General features: G+C 59.9%; 5 protein-coding genes across 7 annotated transcripts; 1 reads left to right on the top strand and 4 right to left on the bottom strand.

Moving 5' to 3' along the window:
• Positions 1-1,669: 1,669 nt before the first annotated feature.
• Positions 1,670-8,866, bottom strand: tnpo3 (transportin 3). Of its 2 annotated transcripts, XM_086103402.1 has the most exons (23): positions 8,590-8,864; positions 7,063-7,263; positions 6,818-6,891; positions 6,583-6,739; positions 6,359-6,502; positions 6,100-6,275; positions 5,882-6,020; positions 5,668-5,814; positions 5,477-5,584; positions 5,314-5,405; positions 5,071-5,210; positions 4,801-4,992; positions 4,615-4,706; positions 4,463-4,539; positions 4,338-4,398; positions 4,123-4,263; positions 3,922-4,038; positions 3,758-3,852; positions 3,236-3,392; positions 2,981-3,148; positions 2,804-2,916; positions 2,679-2,735; positions 1,670-2,127 (listed from the first exon to the last, which is right to left on the bottom strand). In XM_086103402.1, exons 1-23 carry the CDS (start codon positions 8,707-8,709, stop codon positions 2,124-2,126), a joined length of 2,772 nt encoding a protein of 923 aa, XP_085959528.1. In that variant the 5' UTR covers positions 8,710-8,864; the 3' UTR covers positions 1,670-2,123. The 2 variants fall into 2 exon arrangements, with proteins under 2 accessions (XP_085959528.1, XP_085959529.1); XM_086103403.1 differs by lacking the exon at positions 1,670-2,127 and having other exon boundaries at positions 2,675-2,735; positions 8,590-8,866.
• Positions 8,867-9,606: 740 nt separating this feature from the next.
• On the bottom strand, positions 9,607-12,941 carry irf5 (interferon regulatory factor 5). Of its 2 annotated transcripts, XM_086103597.1 has the most exons (8): positions 12,269-12,938; positions 11,915-12,089; positions 11,809-11,840; positions 11,716-11,743; positions 11,452-11,655; positions 10,981-11,370; positions 10,775-10,893; positions 9,607-10,151 (listed from the first exon to the last, which is right to left on the bottom strand). In XM_086103597.1, exons 1-8 carry the CDS (start codon positions 12,476-12,478, stop codon positions 9,981-9,983), a joined length of 1,329 nt encoding a protein of 442 aa, XP_085959723.1. In that variant the 5' UTR covers positions 12,479-12,938; the 3' UTR covers positions 9,607-9,980. The 2 variants fall into 2 exon arrangements, with proteins under 2 accessions (XP_085959723.1, XP_085959722.1); XM_086103596.1 differs by having other exon boundaries at positions 11,915-12,941.
• Positions 12,942-12,943: 2 nt separating this feature from the next.
• Positions 12,944-14,791, bottom strand: LOC147186530 (uncharacterized). Its single transcript, XM_086103601.1, has 4 exons — positions 14,067-14,791; positions 13,929-13,991; positions 13,349-13,486; positions 12,944-13,267 (listed from the first exon to the last, which is right to left on the bottom strand). The coding sequence occupies exons 1-4, from the start codon at positions 14,252-14,254 to the stop codon at positions 13,114-13,116; spliced, it is 543 nt and encodes a 180-aa protein (XP_085959727.1). The 5' UTR covers positions 14,255-14,791; the 3' UTR covers positions 12,944-13,113.
• Positions 14,792-15,334: 543 nt separating this feature from the next.
• Positions 15,335-17,229, bottom strand: atp6v1f (ATPase H+ transporting V1 subunit F). The gene is made up of 2 exons (XM_086103602.1): positions 16,980-17,229; positions 15,335-16,057 (listed from the first exon to the last, which is right to left on the bottom strand). The coding sequence occupies exons 1-2, from the start codon at positions 17,135-17,137 to the stop codon at positions 15,856-15,858; spliced, it is 360 nt and encodes a 119-aa protein (XP_085959728.1). The 5' UTR covers positions 17,138-17,229; the 3' UTR covers positions 15,335-15,855.
• An 869-nt stretch (positions 17,230-18,098) lies between these two features.
• On the top strand, positions 18,099-19,719 carry lamtor4 (late endosomal/lysosomal adaptor, MAPK and MTOR activator 4). The gene is made up of 4 exons (XM_086103604.1): positions 18,099-18,233; positions 18,337-18,420; positions 19,395-19,512; positions 19,595-19,719. The coding sequence occupies exons 1-4, from the start codon at positions 18,231-18,233 to the stop codon at positions 19,690-19,692; spliced, it is 303 nt and encodes a 100-aa protein (XP_085959730.1). The 5' UTR covers positions 18,099-18,230; the 3' UTR covers positions 19,693-19,719.
• Positions 19,720-19,736: the final 17 nt, after the last annotated feature.

Below are 19,736 nucleotides of genomic sequence, written 5' to 3'. Positions count from 1 at the left end.
TAAACCCTTGGGAGGAGGGGCCCACACAAACATTGACCGCAAAAACGATTTCAAATTTTCATGTCAACTTTTCGACGCAATAAATTGTTCAAGTTCGAACGGGAGTCTTTGCGTTTCACGAGTCCATTTGCCTTCAGCGGTGGAAACCTTTTCAAAGGCCGTTTGAAGTCTCGAGCAGAGAGTCGCGCTCCAGTTCCGACCGTGGACCCGAGTGGACGGTTTCTTCTTCCGTTTGTCTCCGCAGGAATGCGAGCGTCCCTCATCTTTCGACGCGTCCGGCTTTGGGTCGCGTGAGACGGAGGGGAACGGCGAAAGGCTCGGTTCCGACGCAATGACTCGAAACGTTGCCTTTGCTCAAGACCGTAAGCTTCTCGCCGGTGATGTAAGAGGGGCCGATGCCAGAGCGAGCTTCCGGAACTCGAAGCGATTGCGAGTGCCAATATCCGATGCCCCCGCGATCGGCCGGCAACTATTTCAGGGCGTAAGCAAAGACGACGCCGCAGGTCTTGGCCCACGAGCCGATGTTGTCCTCGTTCCGCGGCGCCCGCTCGCGGACCCGTTTGGGGATCCTCGACAATCCGATTCCAATGCCGTGAAAACAACCCTTTCCCTTTATTTCAATCAACACACACCGCAAGACATTTGGCGACACGTTACCGTTTGTGCGCGAGCGGGCCTGCGGCCGCGTTGAGCCCGTCCGTCTTTTGCGGTCTGACGCTGGCCTCGTCTGCGGCTGCAATTGCAAACCTGAAAATTCAGAGTGAACCGAAGCTGCCCCGAAAGGCACAACAGCCCGTTTCAAGGAGACGCGGTCAAAAGGAGCTTGCGTTTTTTGGGGGGTGCCAAACGTTGCGAGAGTTGCATGGCAAAGAAAGGCAGGTTGATATATTTGAGCAAATCGGAGACATTTTCAAGGCAACAAATCCCTTTCTCGGTTTGACTTCACGGCTAAGAATGACACCGTGTTCAAACAACGTTACAAAGTCAAAGGATTTTTCCATTGAGCTGCGTTCGGTCCTATTTTGGGCAAATCATCAAGAGGTGCGCGGGTACTCCAAAACATTGGGGGGGGGGGGGGGGTTCACTCACCCAAAAAGGTCGCCGGCAAGCACCCTTCCGAAACGCAGAGGCAGACAGACGAGCGGTCCGGCGGCCGGCTTCCCGTTTTCCTCCCTCCTTCATTCGCCGCTGTTGAGCAAGCGCCCCGTTTCCCCGTTGCGGGACTTGCGAACGTTGTCCGATCTCCTCTTGTGAAGATTCCGCAGCGCGCGCTCGACGTCCCGGGGGCCCGAAGCCGACCTAACGCTTGAAGGGGAGCGAGTCACGCCGGCGACAAGCGGCCACGTTGCGTACCTCCGGCGACGGTCCGAGTCCTCCGGCCGACAGAAGGAAAGCGTCAGGATTTCAGGTCGTCTCGGTCACGGCCGCCGGCTGGGGGTCGCCCGTGCGTGCCAAGAGGAGGAGGAGACCGCGAGGCGGCCGTCCTTCATCTGTCCACAGACAAACTTTGGGGGCCGACGGCGGTCCAGTCATTCGACTTGAGCCGGCGGTTCCCCCCCCCAACCGCGGGAGACTTTCCTTCCGCTTACCGGGGGGGGGGGGGGGGGGGCACGCTGAGAAATGGTGGCAAAAGCAGACGACGGAGCACGCGGAGATTTCAAGAATGACATTTGTGGTTTCAGTTGTTTATTGTCAACAGCCGGGCGATTTCATGGCTCGCTCGGGCATTTCCCAGAGTTCACTCGCTCACTCTTTGCAGCAAAACAACTCAAAAGAAAAAGCAAACGTTTAAAAACGGCGAAAGGAGCCGGCTCTCCGCGGAGAGCCGCCGGGGCGGGGGCATCCAAAGATCTCACGTGGTGAGCGGCGTCCCAAAAATAAAGTTTCTGGTAAAAAGGATGGGGCGGGCGACATCGGGCCGCGTTTCTCAGCTGGGCTCCGCCTCCTCGGCCCGCCCCTCGCACCCACTCGCCCGCCCGCCGCAGGCGTGTCTTTCTGCTCACTAAGTCCCGGAGATGCGCCCGTCCGCCTTCCGGCAGCGCACATCCCGGCGGCGCACGTCGCATCTCCCTCCGCTAGCGGTCGCGGCTTCGGCCGCCGCCTCGGAACCGGCCCAAAAGATTTCACCTGGAACGCGGTCACACGTCGTTAGCGCCGGCGCCGTTCCCTCCCGCCCGGGCCCATCTCCCCCCTCCGCCGCACAGCCGTCCGAGTCGCCGTCGGCGTGGGCTATTTTGCGCACCGATGATTCGAGCCGCGCCGGGCGACCGCTCGGAGGTCCCGGGCCGAGCGGCGAGTCGGCGCCCGCCCCCCGCGCCCCGGCTCCAGCCGCCTCGGGTCCGCGCGGCAGACGGCGTCGGGAGGTACCGAGCGCCAAGCCAAGTTGCTTTTGCGAATCGGTTCGGACGAAGGCCAACGTCCGCGCGGCTCCTCCTCGGCCCCGAAGACGAGAAGGCGGCGTCTCCAAACGCCCGGCCTCTTCTCAACTGGCCGAGTCGGCGCGAGGGAACCCGCTTTTCGTTATTCGTCACCTGATTTGCAGGCGATTTCGCTCGGCGGCGCGACGGGTCGGCAGAGGAAATGTCCAAAAAGCCGAGGCGGGTCGAGCGCAGACGACAATGTGCGGCGGAAAAGGGAACACGGCGACAAAGAGAGGACACGTGGCGATGCGCGTTTACCGGAACAGTCTGGTGAACTCCCTGACGGCCCAACACACTTGCTTACATTCATCGGCGCTGCAAAAGGAGAAAGCCGCTTAGGCCCCCGCCGGCCGCGGGCGCGGCCGGCGGGGGCCGACGCTCACCTGGTGACTTGTTTGTGGAAGTCCGTCAGCTGTTTGTGCGTCACCGTGACGGCCCCTCCCGACGTCTCCTTGGGCAGGCCTTTCAGAGCGCTCTCCAACCAGCGGCAGAAGGTCTGCGGGGAGCGCGCGTCAGCGAGGGGCCGAGCGGGCGGGCGGCGGCGGCGGGCGCCTACTCACCGGCCGGTCGAACGCCATCGCCTCCCACAAGACCTCGGCGATGTCGGGCAAGGTGTAGGGCGGCAGGCAGAAGCAACAGGAATGCATGAGCTGCGTGACCAGCTGCTGGCCGTGCTGCTCCATGGCCTGACCGATCAGCCGCTTGCGCAAATCAAAGTCCTCCGTGTGCTGGAGGGGGGGGACGGACACAAAGCGGGCCGCGTTTGCACTCGCGCCGGCTCGGCTCCCGGGAAGGACGGACGTCGGCGCTCTTACGTCGTTGGCCACGCCGGTGTGGATGAGGTCTCGCACAAACTTCATCACGCTGCAGTTGGCGTCTCGGTGGTCCAGCGAGGTGGCGGCGATGGCGCACTGGATGATGTGCACGATGATGCCGCTGCTCAGCAGCGTGACGGGACTCCGCTGCACAAACCTGAGCGCAAAGATGGCAAAAGGCTCCCTCACACAGACGGGTCGAAAGGTAGAGAGCCCGACCGGCGGGGACGCCCCGAGCCCGTCGCCTCATCGCAAATCGGGCGGGGGGGAAAAGCCATTGCGTGACTCCATTTTGGGAAATTTGGCCTGCCCGGCTCCACATATCGAGGAGCGAGAGCCTCATTTTCTAAAAGCCCTCGGCACCGATCGAATACGAATCCGACACGTTGCCGTCGCCCGCGTACAAGTCCGTATTGACGTTTGGATGCGAAATCGAGACCATTTGCGCGCGCGCGCGCGCGCGCCGAGGCGTCCGACCGGCCCGTCGAATGCGCGATGCCAACTAAGAAGGCGACGAGGCACCTGGTGGCCAGTCTGAAGAGGTCGTCGACGGTGTCGGGGTGGTTGAGCAGGCCGTCGGCTTGCTCCAAGAGCCGAAACGTCGGCATGCACAAAGCCTGAGAGGCAAAGAGCGCGAGGCGGTCAGCCCGAGCGGCCGCGCGCCGCCGAGCGCCGCCGCGCTTCACCTGCAACATGTCCAGCAGACCCTGCCGGCAGCCCTCCTCCATGCCGTACTCGTCCACCAGGATGCTGCCCAGGTACAGGAAGCACGAGTGCGGGTACAGCCGGTACACGCTCACCATCTGACGCGCACGCACACACAGGGGGCGTGAGTGGCCCGCGCCGCTCGGAGGCGCCTCCCCGACCGTCGCGTCCGTCGCCTCCACCTGAGTGACCAGCGGCTGCAGCAAGGAGGCGGAGCCTTTTCCCACGCAGCGCACGGCGAAGCGGAGGCAGCGGCAGCATCGCTCCACGATCCGGTTGTCGGCCCGGTGAGCGTCCAGCGTCTCGGACAGCACGGGCCAGATCTGGGAGCGGCGGGCGGAGGAGGCGAGCTCAAGCCCAGGCCTTGGCGGCCGCGCGCGGCGACCGCTCGCTTTACCTCCTGGATGACCTTTTGACAGGGGTGCGTCTGTCCGTTCTCCACGATGGGGTTGGTGTGTCTGAAAAGGGGCGAGCGCTCAGTCGGCCGTCGGCCCGCCCGTCGGGAGCCCGGCCGGGTCTCACCTGAAAATGACGGCCAGCCTGTCCAGCCAGACGGTCGGATCGGCCGATCGGCCGTCGGGCGATTCCTCGGCCAGCAGCTGCGAGGGCGAAAGGCGGTTTTTGTCGGGCCGTGGGAAAACGGGACGCGAGGGCGGCGAGGGGGAGGCGCGCACCTTTTTCAGCGCCGCCACCTGAACGGCGCACAAGTCGCCGAGACACTCGGCGATCTTGTCGAGCGGCAGGCGACCGAGGACCAGGGCCGTACCTGCCGGTCGAAAGCGGTTCTGGCCGTTAAGCGCGGCGACGACGACGGGATCTCGCCGCGGCCGGCCGAGCCTCCTCCTTCGCGCGGCGGGTACCTTTGAGCAGTCCGACGGCGGCCTCGGTGGACAGCGCAAAGGAGTCCAGCGAGCGGGCGATGTCCAGAAGCCCCCGGAAGTGTTGCGCCATGTGGTCCCTGCATACGGAGCAGATGTTGTGGATGGCCTTGGCCGCGGCCGAGGCCAGCGGTTTGGAGCGCAGGCCCTTCATCAGGTAGTTCAGCACCGGGTCTGGCGCAAAAAAGGAACGCCGTCTTTTCATCGGGCCGCCGGCAAGCGGGACGGGCGACGACGGCGTCGCGCCCTCACCGAGGAATCGGGGGTTTCGGTCGACCACCTCGCTCATCTCGCCCACCAGCTCGATGCTGGTGTAACGCACCGCCGTGTGGACGCCGTCCGGCAGCATCACCACTTGCTGCAACACCTCCAACAGGGTTGGGTTGTTCTCACTGAAACGGGGGCCACACACCGGCTCGCGTTCACCTCTCGGGCCCGCGACACCCCCGACCCCCCCCCCCCCGCCCCCCCAATCGAAAACACAACGCGGCTCACGGGTCGACGCTTTTGGCGATGGCGGCCATGATGAAGAGAACGGCTTCGGTCACCGCCCAAGGAGGGTTCCCGTCTTTGAGGGTGGAATACAACTGAGAAGGGAAAGCCAGCGTCAGCGGCCGGGACGGGCGGGACGGGACGGGCGGGACGGCGCTCGCCTCACCTGAGAGAAACACTCCATTGAGCCCACCAGGAAAATCACGTCTTTCACCAGGTCCGAAACTCTCATGCGGAACTCGCCAAAGTCGTCCGTCTCCTCGGGAACGCCTTCCTGCGCGAAGCCGAGGCGCGGCGCTGAAAACGGGGCCGGGGCCGGGGCCGGGCCCGGGCGCCGGCGGCGGCGACGACACTCACGTGGTCGGGCTCCAACTGGCAATGTCGAGCCAAGCAGTGCAGGAGCCTCTGGATGTACGGCCGGAAAACGGCGTGAAGGCCCGCGTCGTTGATCTTGTAGAGGTTTTCACCCAGCCGGTACCAAAAGTTGAAGGAGATTTCCACCACCTGGGGTGCACCTCGGCATGAGTGTTTTGTTTTTTTTTTCCCCCTCCATATGCGGACGCGTGGCTACCTCGTACTGGGGGTGTCCGGCACAGATCAACAGCAGCTCCAGCGTCCGCAGGTCTCCCATTCCCTGACCCGGACTCCTGACTGTGGTCTCCAAAAAGGTCTCGCACAGCTCCGTGAAGATTCTGCAATAGTTAAGGACTCTGGGGGGGGGGGGGGGACAGGGTGTCACCGACGGCGGCGACGAAAGCCGGCCGGGCCGAAGGCCGCGAGCCGCCTCACTTGTCCAGGTCCTCGCGGGCCACGGCCATGTGGTAGGCCGTCTCCAGCGTCAGGACGCCCTGGAAGAGCTGCAGCGCCAGCGTCATGTTGGCCTCCACGTTTTTGATGGCGTAGAGGGCGGAGCACACGCAGTCGGCCGCCGCCTCGTGCAGGTTGGTGGAGGTGTCGTCGCTCTGCTGCGAGCACAGGGGGGGCGGGGCGGGTCGGCCGAGCCAGCCAGCGGCAAACGCGGCGCGCGAACGAGCGGCGCTCGGCTCACCAGAACTTGGAAGAGGACCGCCGGCAGCCGGTTGCCGGCCATGAAGTTGCCATCCAACACTCCCAGGTTGAACCAGCTGCCCAGGCAGCGAAAGACCTTGATCAGCATCTTCTCGCCGCCGCCCGCCTTCTCCACGCACGACGCCTGCAAGGACCAAGCCGAAGGCCTCGATCGATCGCGACGCCCTTTTCCCTTTGCGGACGGCGGGGCGGGCGCTCGCTAACCAGGAGCGTGACCACGGTGGACGAGTAATAAGCCAAGTCCTCGATGATCTCCGTCCTGCGATTGGCTCCGATGCGTAGCGAGCAGCTGTGGACTTCTTCGGGCAGCACGGTCAGGATCTCGATGAGGAAGGGCATGGAGCCGACGTCGCCGTTGTACCTGGCGGGGAGAGGCGGATGCCAACGATTGGGCTTGGGCCCGCGCCCGCGTTCGTTCGTGAGCTCGGTCGATTCTCACTTTTCGATGAGCGTATGCACGCATCCTTTCCACGACGCCATCTGGAGAGCGAGATCCGCGATGGCCAGCGCCAGCTGCCGAAATCAAAACGGACAAACAAAACAATCGGTCGGCCGCATCTCCGTTCGTGACAAGTTCAAGCGTTTCCCGAGAGAAAGCCACCGCCGGCGGCGAATCGCGCCCCCGTCCGGGCAACTCGCGGACGGCGGCGCGCCGTTGCCCGCCGGCCGCTGGAGGCGCGGTACCTGCGTTACGATGATGGGCGACAGGCCTTTGAGGTTCTGGATATGAGAGAGCAGCGAGTCTCGCAGCGCGTTGTGCGAGTCGGGAGGAAGCTCGTAGAAGGAAGTCTGGATCTTCATCTTCATGGTCTGAGCGGCAAAGTAACACGACTCCACGTCCTGTTGGAGCTGCAGCAGCTGGTCCGAGATCTCCCACGCGTACATCTGCAAAGGAGGCCGGCGCGCCGGGTGCCGTCAACTTGCCGCTTTGGACACGCGGGGCGGGGGGGGGCGAGCCCCTCCGCCGCACGCCCGAACCTTTTCGTCATCTGGCCGGTGCCCGCCGTCAACGCCCCGCGGGGGGGGGAGGTCACGAGAACACACGCGCGCATCTTCCAGGGTCTTGCCAAACAAAATGGCTTTCAAGGTGCGAAACTCAACGTGAAAGACGCAGAAACGGTGGCGCGGAACATTTGGACGGCAATCCGGCAGCGCGGCGATTCGCGTGGGCCGAGGGCGAAAGTGGCAAAAAGCGCAGCCGCGTCCGGTCCCGCCTGCCTGCCGGCTGCAAACGGGCTCGCGGGGTGCCGAGACCGACGGCATTGTGGAGGTGAAGAGCCGACGCGCTTCGGCTCGAGCCACGACATAGCGCACGCGCAATGTCAAAGCTCGGCGGCGGCGACCAACATCTTCGGCGTCGCAACAGACACCGCGCCCATCGCGAGGCTCCGAGTGGGCAATTTGGGCACAAAGTCTCGCCGCCGAGACGCATTTTGGATGCGTGGCCGAACTTTGCTCGTCGCTCCGAGTCTTGCCGATTGGGAACGAGTGGCGTTCAAGTGAAGAGTTCAAGACGACGACGCTGTTTTCGCTCGTTGGCTTGCCGAGACCACCGGACGAGAAGAAGGAACCGCGGTCGCGGGCCCCCGGCGAAAAGAGGCGCGCGGGCGAGCGGCCCCCTTCCCGCACGGCCGAACGTCCGAATGCCAACTTGGCGCTCCGGTCAGCGGGCACCTTCCCGAACGAGCCGGCCCCCCTTCGACTCGAACACGGACGAGCCGACGAGGAGGAGCTCAACTCGCCGACGGACTCGAGACGCCACTTGCGCGCACGACGTCAGCGCGGCGGTTACATCCGCCATGCTAAGCGAAGCGGCCCGTGTACAGCGAGCACAAAGGACTCGCGCGTCGCGGACGCCGCTTTCCCATCGGAAATACAATCCGGGTTCTCGGAAAGGGCGACCGAGAGGGCGAAATCCAGCTGCCGGCCCGTGTTGCGATTCATTCATTGGTCGCCGAGCTGAGCTTAGCTTAGCCGAGATGCTAAGGGGCTCGCAGAAATCGCGCACTTGTTTCCGGGCGATTCCAAATTGTCGAGCCGAACGCGGAAAGGCAAAACAATCGTCGTCGCCCCCGAGCCCGGCCCGGCCCGGCCCAACCCGACCGTACCCCTCCCGACCCCCGTCCTCGTCGAGAGCCACCGCGGCCCCCGACAGAACGCCCGCACGCCCCGGTGAGCGAAATGTCTGTCTGTCCCCCTTTTTTTTCCTACCGATCTCTGGAGCTCTCCGAGCCACAAGGAAGCTCGCTCCTTCCCGGCCGGATCCGGATCGTGGTGCAGGGCCTGGACCGCCTGGTAGACGAGCGCCAGACTCGGTTTGCCCCCATCCATTGCTCGGCTGCGAAGCACTCAAGGCGACAAACGCGGCGCGAGTTCTAGCTCTTGCGTGTGCCGACCGCCATCTCGTACGGGCTTCCCGCGTGTCACCCCCGCGCTCGCTCGGCAGCAAACGACGACCGCAACAAGGGTTCCGCTCTCTCCGGTCGCGCTGGGGAAAAAAAAAAAAAAAAAACACCCACCCAATTGCGTCCGAAGTGTCCGACCTTTTTTTTTTTTGGGGGACCCGGCACTTGTTCAGTAGTATCATCAAATACAAATAGTTGACGGAAGTTCTCGTTGGGCTCCTCGATGGCGTTTGACTTGGCCATCATTTCAGCGAAAGCCAGTTAGGCAAGCAAGCAACTTCCTTCTTCTTCTTCTTCTTCTTTCGCGGCTGCCGCGCTGAACATTTCGCCACAGGTTGGGGAATCGCAAAGTCCTTCTATGCGCACACGCGGATCGCGACTTCCTCCCGAGTGGTTTTTAACATTATTTTGCTTGCTCGGGCTCATTTTTAACAATTGATCTCGAAATACGCTATCCACGTCAGTGTCATTTGAGCAAATTCAATGTCATTTTGAAGGCAATTCCTGATGGAGTCGTGATATCATTTGGAGGCTCCCCAGGGTGCAGCCCAAGTGGGTCGCTTTTATTTCCTGAGCCAACGAAGGCGAGCTTTGGATCTCTTTCGAGCGATCACGGACTCATCGACGTACACGGCGCTCAGTCGCAACCGGCCCGCTCGCGGCTCGTGAGTGGGATAATCCCTTTTTTTTTTTGCTTTGTTTTCATTGGAATAATATTTACCTTCCAAATTTGGGGTTCGTGACGAAGGGAAGCAAGCGTTCAATGATTTGCCCGTTCATTTTTTTGGAAAGGGACCCGAAAAAAAGACGGCGATACCGATCGGTGTTTTTGCGATGGATTCTGGAAAGATCATCTTTTGATTTTTATTTTGGACAACCACATCATCCCCTTGCCATTGAAAATAGACGATTGGGCTTCAGCAACTAGACGCGGGTGCTTCAAAACAATTTGCTGTTCATAATTGGATGATGCTCTTGGCTAAATAGTGAGGTCACAGGTGTCGCGACACTCCTCAAAAATGTTTTTGCAGATTTGAAAAGGAACCCTCGGGCTCGCTTTACCACACACGCGCGCTCTCATCCAAGACGGTCGCACGCTCGTGCGCAGGTCTCGCTTGACGTGGTCTTCTGTTCTGAACCTGTTGGGGGGGGGGGGGGGGGGCTGGGGATGTCGGTTTTGGGTGGGGCGGTGGCAGTTCAGGGTCCTTGGATGCTTTGACTCTGGAGGAGTCTCTGGAGCTCCTTAAACTGCTCCACTGTCTGGTCCTTGACATCCGGGTTGGAGATCTGCAGCCGGATGCTGTCGATGGACCAGCTGTGCTCACCCGAGAACATTTCCGTTAGAATCCGGGCCACGACCGGAACCACCTGAACAGAGCGACAACAACCGCCGGGGCTCTTTGACAAACGGCCAACCGAAAGGTCAAGTCAAGCTGCGAGCGAGGAAGCTCGGGGATTGGGTTTTTTCTCCCCGGCCGTTTGCGTGAGCCGCGTGCACGCGCGCGGCCTTCAAACGTCGCAAAGGCCGAGATATTGGCCACCTTCTCATTCTTTGGACAGTATTGCCCCGTGTCAAAGTCAAGCGGCAACGTCAACGACATAGGAAAGATCACGTCGAGCAAAGAATGAAGGCCGCTTAATTTGTTGGCGACGGTGGCAATCCCCACCCTGACCCGTGAAATGACGACGCCCTCTCGTCTTCAAGTAAGGACGGCGCCACGTGAAAGGAAAGGAAAGGAAAGGGTGCCCGGCCCGGCCCGAGCCTGAAGGAAAGGCCCACTTGGGCTCGGGATCTTCCCGTTTGGAGCATGGCTTTGCTTCCTAACCGAATCCCGACCCCCAGCCCTGACCTGAAGCGGCCACTCCTTTCCGTCAGAGTGCACCCTGCCCCGAAGCGCAACCGAGGACCCCCAAAAAAAAAAAAAAAAAAAAAAAAAAAGCGGCGGCAGCAGCTCCCAAATGATCGGAACAATGATCCGTCACTCACGGACCTGGACCACAATGAGTTTCTTCTCTTTTGGTTTCTGATCAGGCCAGTCCTCCCCAAAGCAGAAGTAGATCTCGTAGGGGGGGGGATTCTGAGCTTCGCCCTTCTGGTACAAGATCAGTCCTGGAGAGAACATTGACGATGATGAGGAGGTTATTGGTTGGTCTCCCCCCCCCCCCCCCCACCGATTCCACCCTTTGTGTTTGTCACCTTGTAGGAAATGGCTGAGGCTGAAGACTTTGACCCTCCTCTCCCTCTCCAGCCGATTGGGCAGCCCCCGATCGGGGGCGCCGGGTCCCGACCAGAAAACCTTGCACTGGCAGAGGCGGACGGCGTAGATGTCCTGCTCCCGGATTTCCAGGACCAGCCCTCGATCCATCACGCTCAGCAGGGCCTCGGTGAACTCCCGCTGCTTCTGGCTCGGGATCTGGCAAGTCCCCGGAAAGGAGACCTGCCGCAGGTCGACGGGTCCAAACAGCTCCACTTGCCGCGGGTCGGGCCCCAGCTGCCCGTAGAACAGCCGGCAGCCCCGAGGGTTGCTGACGGTCAGGGAACCCATGGCCCGCCCCCGGTATTGAAACTTCACTTCCAGATCCGTCGCTGCGGCGGCGCAAAACCGTCAGCGAATGGCACGAGCTTCTCGGCGTCGACGCGCGAGGCCGCGCCACGGTTTCCACTCACACGGGATGCCGGCGAGCGGGTCGTCCGGGTCCGCTCGGGCCCGGACCGCCGCGCCGGCCTCCGGATGTTCAAAGCCGACCCGATCGAAGACCGGGAAGTCCCGCGGGGGGAGCTCCGAGGCGACGGCGGTCGCCCGGAACCGGTTCGCGTCGCCGAGGGCCGGCGGGACGGACGCCGAAGAGGCGGCGTCGCGGAACCCGGACTCTGAAACGCCGGCGAGACGTCAGAAAGTGCGTTTGCGCGGCGACGGGCGACTCCACTTACCGAGCGTCAGCTCCGTCAGGTCGGGCATCTGGAATGCAATCCTCACCTTAGAGGGGTCGAGAAAAGCAATTTCATTGGCCGCGCGCGATTTACCTCGTCATCGTCGGCGGCGGCGGCGTCGTCGTCTGCGAGAGAAAGAAAAAAAGACGCAGCGTCAACATTTTGGAGCATTTCGCCAGTGGCCGAAGCGAGTCTTCACCTGTGTTGAGCACGCGGTAAATTTTATAGGCTTGAAAGGGCGTCTCTTTGGTGCCGTCGAACTGCAGCCGAAACTCTTTGCTCTTGTTCAGCGCGCAGCGCAGGTTGGCTTTCCACTTGGCCGGGTCCGGATCGTCCACGCCTTGCTGAAATTTGCCCGTTTCAAGGGCCCACGCCTGGATGCCGCGCGGGGAGAGAGAAACGCGCGCAAAAAGAAGCGTCGCAGGAGGAAACGGCCAAAGAGGAAGTCGGCGTGTCGGGCAAACAGGAAGCGGACGCTCAAAGAAACAGAAGCGAAACTTTCTTTTGGCCCGGCTTTGCGGGAGTTCTCTCCGACGCGGGGAAAAGGACGGACCTTGAAGATGGAGCCTTCCTCTTGACGGGCGGGCGCGCTGCGCGTGGCGTGTTTCCAGGGCACCCGGAAGAGTCGGCGCTCCGGATCCATCCAGCGCAGGCCGGGGAAACGCCCGCCGTCCACCTGAGCCACCAGCCAAGGCTTCAGGCGCACCCGTCGAGCCGGCGCGTGCGCGACGACGCTCTCGGGGGCGCGGGCCGCCCGCTTCATCCCGCGCCGCTCGGAAAAAGCCAGGCGGGGGAAAGTTCACGGCGATTGAAGAGATGCCGCCGATCCTCAAGTTGCCGCCGGCCGAACGCGCTCCTTCCTCAACCGCGGCGACGAACCGAGTCAACTCCGCCCCGGCGTCGTCCCCCGCGCGCCGACGACATCCGGTTAGAGATCGGCGGCCCGTCAAAATAAGAGCTCGAGCCGACGACGGCAAATGGCGTGGCGTCATTTCGTCACGCGCGGTTGTCGCACCGAGACGGAAGCGAGTCGAGAAGGGGAAGCGAAACTCACCCGGCGCCGAGCCGCCGCTCATTCTCTCCTGCCGTCGACAAACCTTTTCGGGGCTCTGGCGTCCCGGGGCGGCGGGCGGCTCTACCCGCCCCAAAAGTCCCAATGACCCGGCCGCTTCGACAAAGGGACCAACCGCCGCTCGCCGTCCAAAAGTTGTAAAAACATCAAACCGGATGTTTCTCAAACGCCTTTTAATGGCCAACCATCATTGCGTATTTCGTCCTCCGGCGCCGCAAATCAAGCGACGGCCGCGGTCATCGGGGAGAAACGGATGAGCGCGGCGACCTCGCCCGCGATACAAAACGGCGGCGGCGCGAGCGAGGCCAAAGGCGACGAGGAGGCTGTCATTTTTTTCCAAATCCGCCCGAGTCCTGCGCGGAGGCGCCGGCCGTCTCCTCCCCGGCTTGAAGCCTGGAGCCGAGGTCTGCGACGGGACAGGTGGGCAGGAGGCAGCTCTGGAGAGAAAAGACCACGCCGGCGGCCGCCGGCTCGGACAAACTGCAAATGCGGACGACGAGAAACAAAAGGAGGTGAGCGGCCCCGACCCGACGCCGAGGGCAACGCGTCGTCCCGACTCACCCGGGAAAGGCGGCGCCGTCCTCCGAGGTCGAGTCGAGGGTGACCGAGGAGGCGCTCGACGGCGGCTTCCGCGCGTCGCCCGCCCTCGACTCGGAGCCGCGGTTCGCCGTCGCCCGCGACCTCGACCGGGAAGAGCGGCTGAGGAGAAACGTCCGGAGCGGGAGCTCGCCGGGGCGGGCCGCTTCGTCAGACAAATTCCAAAGAAGGATTTTGTCCAAACGAAACACGCCCGCGCCTTCCAAAGTCAGCCAAAAGGCGCTCGACCCCGAGGGAGGACAAAATGCCGCAAGGAAAAGCCGTTTGTGGCTTTTGCACTCGGGTCTCGCGAGGAGCGCAAAGAGCCCTTCCGCAACACGCTCGGCGGCCCCCGCCCCTCGCCGCGCGCACGGTAAATCGACCGGCCGCATCGCATCGGGGGCCGAAGAAGGAAACGCCGCGCGGCGCGGCGTCCGCAGCTCCGCGTTTAGAAGCCGGCGAGCCTTTCGGATGAAAGGGCGAGAAAAGGGCCGCCCGCGCTCAACCTTTGCCGAGGAGTCGACGGCCGACGCGGAAAAGGACGTTCCACTCTGGACTTTCGTACCTTTCAACCGAGCGCGCCGAGTCAGCCAGCGTCCGGTTGACGTTGTCGTCGCAGGACACCGAGCTGCAAGATCGTGGAGAAAATAGGAGGGATTTTTTGGGGGGGGGGGGACGATCGGACGGCGGAACGTGTACTCACCGCGACATATTTTGCCCGGGCGGCTGCGACGCCTCCACGTCTCTACGAAAAAGAAAAGGCCAAGTCGGTCCCGCCGGTCCGGCGTTGAGCGGGCCTCCCGGCTCTCCCGGCTCTCGCCCGCCGAGCCGTCGAGACGGACGAGCCGAAACGCACGTCGTCACGCTCGCAAACACCAGCAGCCACTTCATATCGTGAACCGGGCCCGTGGTGGGCCCTCCGCTTTTTCAGGTCGCGCCATCACGTGGTCTCTCCGGGCCAAAGGTAAGCGGGAGGTCACAGAATCAATATTTGTTGCTGCGGTCCAGGGGAACGACCTCCGACGCCTTTTGGGTTGACGTCTGCGTTTCTTGAATTGACTCGAGCTGAAAAGAGGGGAAACTTCTTCACGTTCGCATTCCGTCGCCGTTGGCGATCCGCGGCCAACGCCGCGGCTCCATTTCTTAAATCGCTCGGCGAAATCTCAAATCCGTATCGATTTTTTCTTTCACTCGGAGCGTTATAATTCCCAATTGAAATCCGTTCTACACGGATTCAGTTCGCTCGACTTTTCCCATTGGCTTTCACGAGTAAAAACTTCAGTTCGGTCCGTGTGACAAACATGCGGCCACTTGAGGGGGGGCGATCAATAGCACAACTCACATCTGCTCTTCCTCCATTCAGCGTCTTTGTTTTGAGCGCATGAGCAGCTCTCTGGGGAAAGGGGGGGGGGGGTAACGTCGTTGGCGGCGCTTCACCTTTCCAACACCTTTCTTTAAGCTTTGCGGTACAAGGCATCGCGTCGGGGAGGGGTGAAAAGGTGACGCGCCACCTGGAATTGACACGCACGCGGGATTGCTCAAAACAATCCAAACTTAGCTTGGGAAACTTCGCCGGCTTCGGGCAAAGCGCGAATGGAAAAGGCCATCGAAGAGCTCAGAGCAACGGTTATGACCTTCAAAACGCAACCCTTCACACGCCTACGCCGTCGGAACACGTACGGCCCGGAAATGCAACGACTCTGGGGGACAACAAACATTCCGCAGAGCGGCAAGCGGCGCACAGGTGCGCTACCGCCACCTATCGGAGAACGGGACTCAAACAAAATTAAGCAGAAGCTTCGACCCGACGTCGGCATCGTCAGCGGTTCGTTGTTTCCAATCTGGTCAAAGTAAGCTCGAGATTCCTCGGTGTTGTTTTAACATCTCCTTTCCAATCAAGACGTTTTGTGGGAGCGCGGCGATATCCGCCTCTTCGAGCCGCCGTCTCGGCCACCCCGTCAACAAGGTTGGTTTTTTTTTTAAATACCTTTTTATTATAGCACAACACAAATACATCACGTGATACCATTTTCATTTCAACAACATATCGGAAACACGAAATAACAGTATGCAAGATGAACACGCAACTCATTTCCGTGACAACAACTCACCCCCGGGTCGAAATGAGAAAGAGCGGGTCACAACCGGACTCGGACATTCGAGACGAGCGCATCCGTTTGCGCCGGAAGGCTCGCCGAGGACCGCGCCGGCCTAAATTGCCTCGCCGCATTCTAACGGATGCGGCCCGGTCGGATGAGAGGGGAAAGGTCTCGCGAGACAAAGAGAGTCCGGCTGCCATCGTTTCAATGCCCCGAGAGCCGGATGAATGAGAGAATTTCTGCCAGCGAGACAAAGGTCGCAACTTCCGTCGGACTTAAAAGAAGGGAAAACACAACACGGGGAATCACGTGACACCTTTTCACGTCGAGAGAAGCCACAACCGAGAGACAAACGCCATTTGGCTCCCGCGACCGCAGAAAGCAAACGCAGAGTTATCGGAAGTCGTCGGCCGAGAACATGCCCTTGGCGCGCCGCAGGATGGAGTCCTTGGAGGCGTCGTAGGGATGTTCCTTGGACGGGATCTCCAGCACCGCCGGGATGGACTGCACGTGGGCGTCGATGGCGTGACGGATCATTTCGGCGATGAACTGGTTGATGAGGATGATGCCGATGTCGTTGCGAGCCAGGAAGCTCCTGGCACGTACAAAACCAGAAACGGCCCATTACACACTTCACCGGCCTCTCCCTTGTTCGGCTTGACAAAAACAAACGCAAACGCACATAGACTGGACTTGGTCAATTTGCAAGAAGGCCGTGATGTCGGAGGGCTACGAAGTCACATCATAAACAAAGACAACAAAACGAGCAGAACGTGTTATTCCCTCGACGCAGTCACGAGAGCCTCTCGAAAATGAACTTCGCGGTATGTCGCGACCATTCCGAGTACGCGATCTCAGAATTGTGACTTAGCGGTTCGATAAAACCGTCTCATTCGCTTGGTTTATGGCTGTTGGATTCGCTCAATTAGAACCCTGCCAAAGCGTCCGCACTAAAGTAATAATTAAGAGCACAACGACGACCGAAGCGGTCCGGGGAAAAAAAATCAACCGATCGATCATACGGGCCACCGCTAACGGTGTACAAGTCTAGCACGAAAAGCACGCAAGATCGTATTAGGGGACCGCAGCGGGTATGCGTTTGTATCCGTTTGAATCGTGTATCCCGAGCACTGAGAAAAAGGGTGGCGGGGAAGCAGAAAGCGCTGCGGCGACAGCTCGACCGGAGTCGCTCCATCTCCCGAGCAAAAGTGGAAACGCGGGCAGCTGCCGCCACATTCGTTGACGCCAAACAAACGTAGACAATCAATATGAATCGATAAGTAATCGTTAGAAACTCCGCGATTGGCTGGCGACCAGCACGGATAGATCAGGTTCTATGAACTGCCTGCGCCAGCTATTTGACATCGTTTAAGAGTGTATATTGAGCACGAAGGGAACAAAAGGTAGCCGTTCAGTCGCCTGGTTCCCTTTAATTTTCATGCCGACGACATGGAATGCACGTCACGATTTAAAAAAAAAAATAGGAGGACTATTTCATCGCGAAATGCGGCGCTTACTTGAAGGTCTCCTCGATCTCCGTGACGCTCGTGTCCTTCTCCACCACCAAGAAATTCGGTTTCCGATTCTTGTTGAGTTCGCCGATGCCACCGAGGAGGAATCCGGTGCAAGTGTCTTCGTCGCCGATCACGGCGATAAGCTTCCCGCGGCCGGCCATCGCGAACACCGAGATCGGGAGAGAAAAAAAAATAGGCGGACGGTCAAAATGACAAGTGATCAGTCGAAGATCATGTGACGGTCGCCTGACCACCACTTCCGGCGCTTTTCACCACAGAGTAACGCGGGCGCCCCCTACAGCTCGGAAGCTGACACGAGCGGCAGAAGCTTGATCAAGCCTTCAACTCGCATTTCAAACCTGGGCCAAATATCGCGTTACCGGTGCAATCTCGAGACCGGAAGTTTTTGGGGGGGTTTTTAAACACACGAAGCTGCAAACAAAAGCACGTGCGCACCCGCTGCCCTCAAACCAGTTGGGGAGGGGTTTGGGGGCAGACATAATTTGAACCACACTACTTCAAACGTTTTTGTTACCACTTCTGTCACCTATGGTGTAAATTACTTGAATGTGCACTGTTAAATCTAGGTAGTGTAGCTTTTCTTGGGGGGGGGGGGGGGGTAAATGCCTTATATGCTTATGACCAAACATTTCTGACAAGCATTTGAACTCTTTGGCCTGTCATCATTTAAATGTGGAGTATCATATTTTCGTCATTCGTGAAAAACACAAGAGAATATATCCACTTATTTTCTGACGTTTGCGTTTTCATTTGTCACGGCTCAAATCGTCGCACGTTATCACCGCCGTGTGTGCGCCCGAACCTCGGAGACAGTTAAATCGACGTCAGCCCTTTTCCTGTACAACGGTCGCACACACAAAATAAAAAAATACAAATCAGACAGTAGGCGCCGCGACGTACGACGGCGGCCCAAACATGTCAAAATACACACAACGAGTACACGAAGGCTCGGATTTTTTCCTTTCACACGCCGGTAGAAACTTTGAAATGAATTTAGGAGGCGAAATACATCAAGTATGTTCTCATCAGATTCTCGCCTCGATGTCTCGCGAGACGGACACCGACTGCGAGTTGGCGCTTCTGCCGCTGCGGAAGCCCTGCGTTAGTTTGAAGGCAGCGCGGGAGGCGTGGGAGATTTACCGACGTCCGTTGAAGCGCTCGCAGGCAGTCACGTGTCAAAACGCGGAAGTGATATCGCATCGCGGTGAAGTGTAAATAAAAGAGGAAGAAAGGATGGTGAGTTTAGCAGTGAAAAGTCCATTTTCGGCCTTCAACGGTGATACTTGAATGTCAAAGTGAGTCGTCGTACCTCGTTTAAATGTCCACCGGGTCGTTGCAGACGACTGCAGCGGTGACGGCGGGGCTGGAGCGGATCCCGGACCAGCTCGGCTATCTGGTCATCAGCGATGACGGCGTTTTAGCCGTGAGTGATCACCTTCAGCGACTAGTCGAGCCCTTTTTGTCGCGGAAGTTGTCAAAAGCCCACAGCTCACCGAGTGGCAACGCTTTGCAAGTTGTGTCCCGATTGGGCTTTTTTTCTTTTCTTCCGAGTGTTCCTTCAATGTTGCAAAGACGATCGCCAGCCAATGGCTTTTCACAAAGGCTTTTTCTTGTCGCCCTCAAATTTTCATTCATTCATCTTCCGAACCGCTTTATCCTCACTCGGGTCGCCGGAGCCTATCCCAGCTCACTTCGGGCAGTCGGCTGGGGACACCCTGAATCGGTCGCCAACCAATCGCAGGGCACACAGAGACCAACAACCACATTCACACCTCGGGACAATTTAGAGTGTTCAATCAGCCCGCCATGCATGTTTTTGGAATGTGGGAGGAAACCGTAGTACCCGGAGAAAACCCACGCAGGCCCGGGGAGAAGACGCAAACTCCGCACAGGGAGGCCGCAGCTGGAATTGAACCCGGTACCTCTGCACTGTGAAGTCGACGTGCTAACCGCTGGACTACCGGGCCGCCCCGCCCTCAAATTTCGATTTTGAACACGTGACACATTTCGTTGCGAAAAAAAAACGCTTTAAAGCGCGGACGAACGTCTTTGCCATCCTAAATGAAACCCGCCGAAAGATCATTTGCAAACCGCTAAGCGAGATACGGCCTCAAGTGGTCACCGGCAAAGCGCCGCCGACCGCATGTCTGGCCGCCCGCCGCCGGGACTCTTTCAAGTCTTTCTGCGGATTGAGAAACGTCGATTCCCTCACGTACCACATAAGTCAATGCTAGAGAGGGCAAACGTTCACAGTCGTGAGCGGCGTCTTTGCCATTTCTGGCTATTTGCGACAGACGCGGCAGCGCCAATATTGCGCGACGAGATTCCAGGAACGTTCACTCGACGACAGGCAAGGAAGGAAGCCGTTTGCCCGTCAATTGATTTTGCATCTTCCAGTCTTCAGGTGAGCTGGAAAACGACGAGCACACAGCCGGCGTGATGATGCAGATGGTTCGCACGGCCAGTCGCTTTCGGTTGGCGGGATTGGCCGATGTGCCCTTCAAACGCATGTCGGGTAGCTCGCTCGCTCGCTCGCACGCACGCACGCACGCACGCTCTCTCCCAGTGACTAACCTAACGTCTTCTCTTCTCCTCAGTCATCTTGGAGGATTTCGTTTTCACCGTGACCGCTTCGGGTCAGAAGGTTTTCGTGGTCAAACGTCAGCACAACCAGCAGGAACCAATCAGCGTTTAGAGTCTTCAATAAAAGGCTTCAACAATTTGCCGTGGGCCCGATTG

The sequence above is a fragment of the Hippocampus guttulatus genome, chromosome 22, assembly GCF_054856545.1.
Source record: "Hippocampus guttulatus isolate MCC_2025c chromosome 22, RoL_Hgut_1.0, whole genome shotgun sequence".
In the NCBI taxonomy this organism is placed as follows: Eukaryota; Metazoa; Chordata; class Actinopteri; order Syngnathiformes; family Syngnathidae; genus Hippocampus; species Hippocampus guttulatus.
Note: the sequence above shows the minus strand (reverse complement) of the source record. Positions and strands in the feature narration are given on the sequence as shown.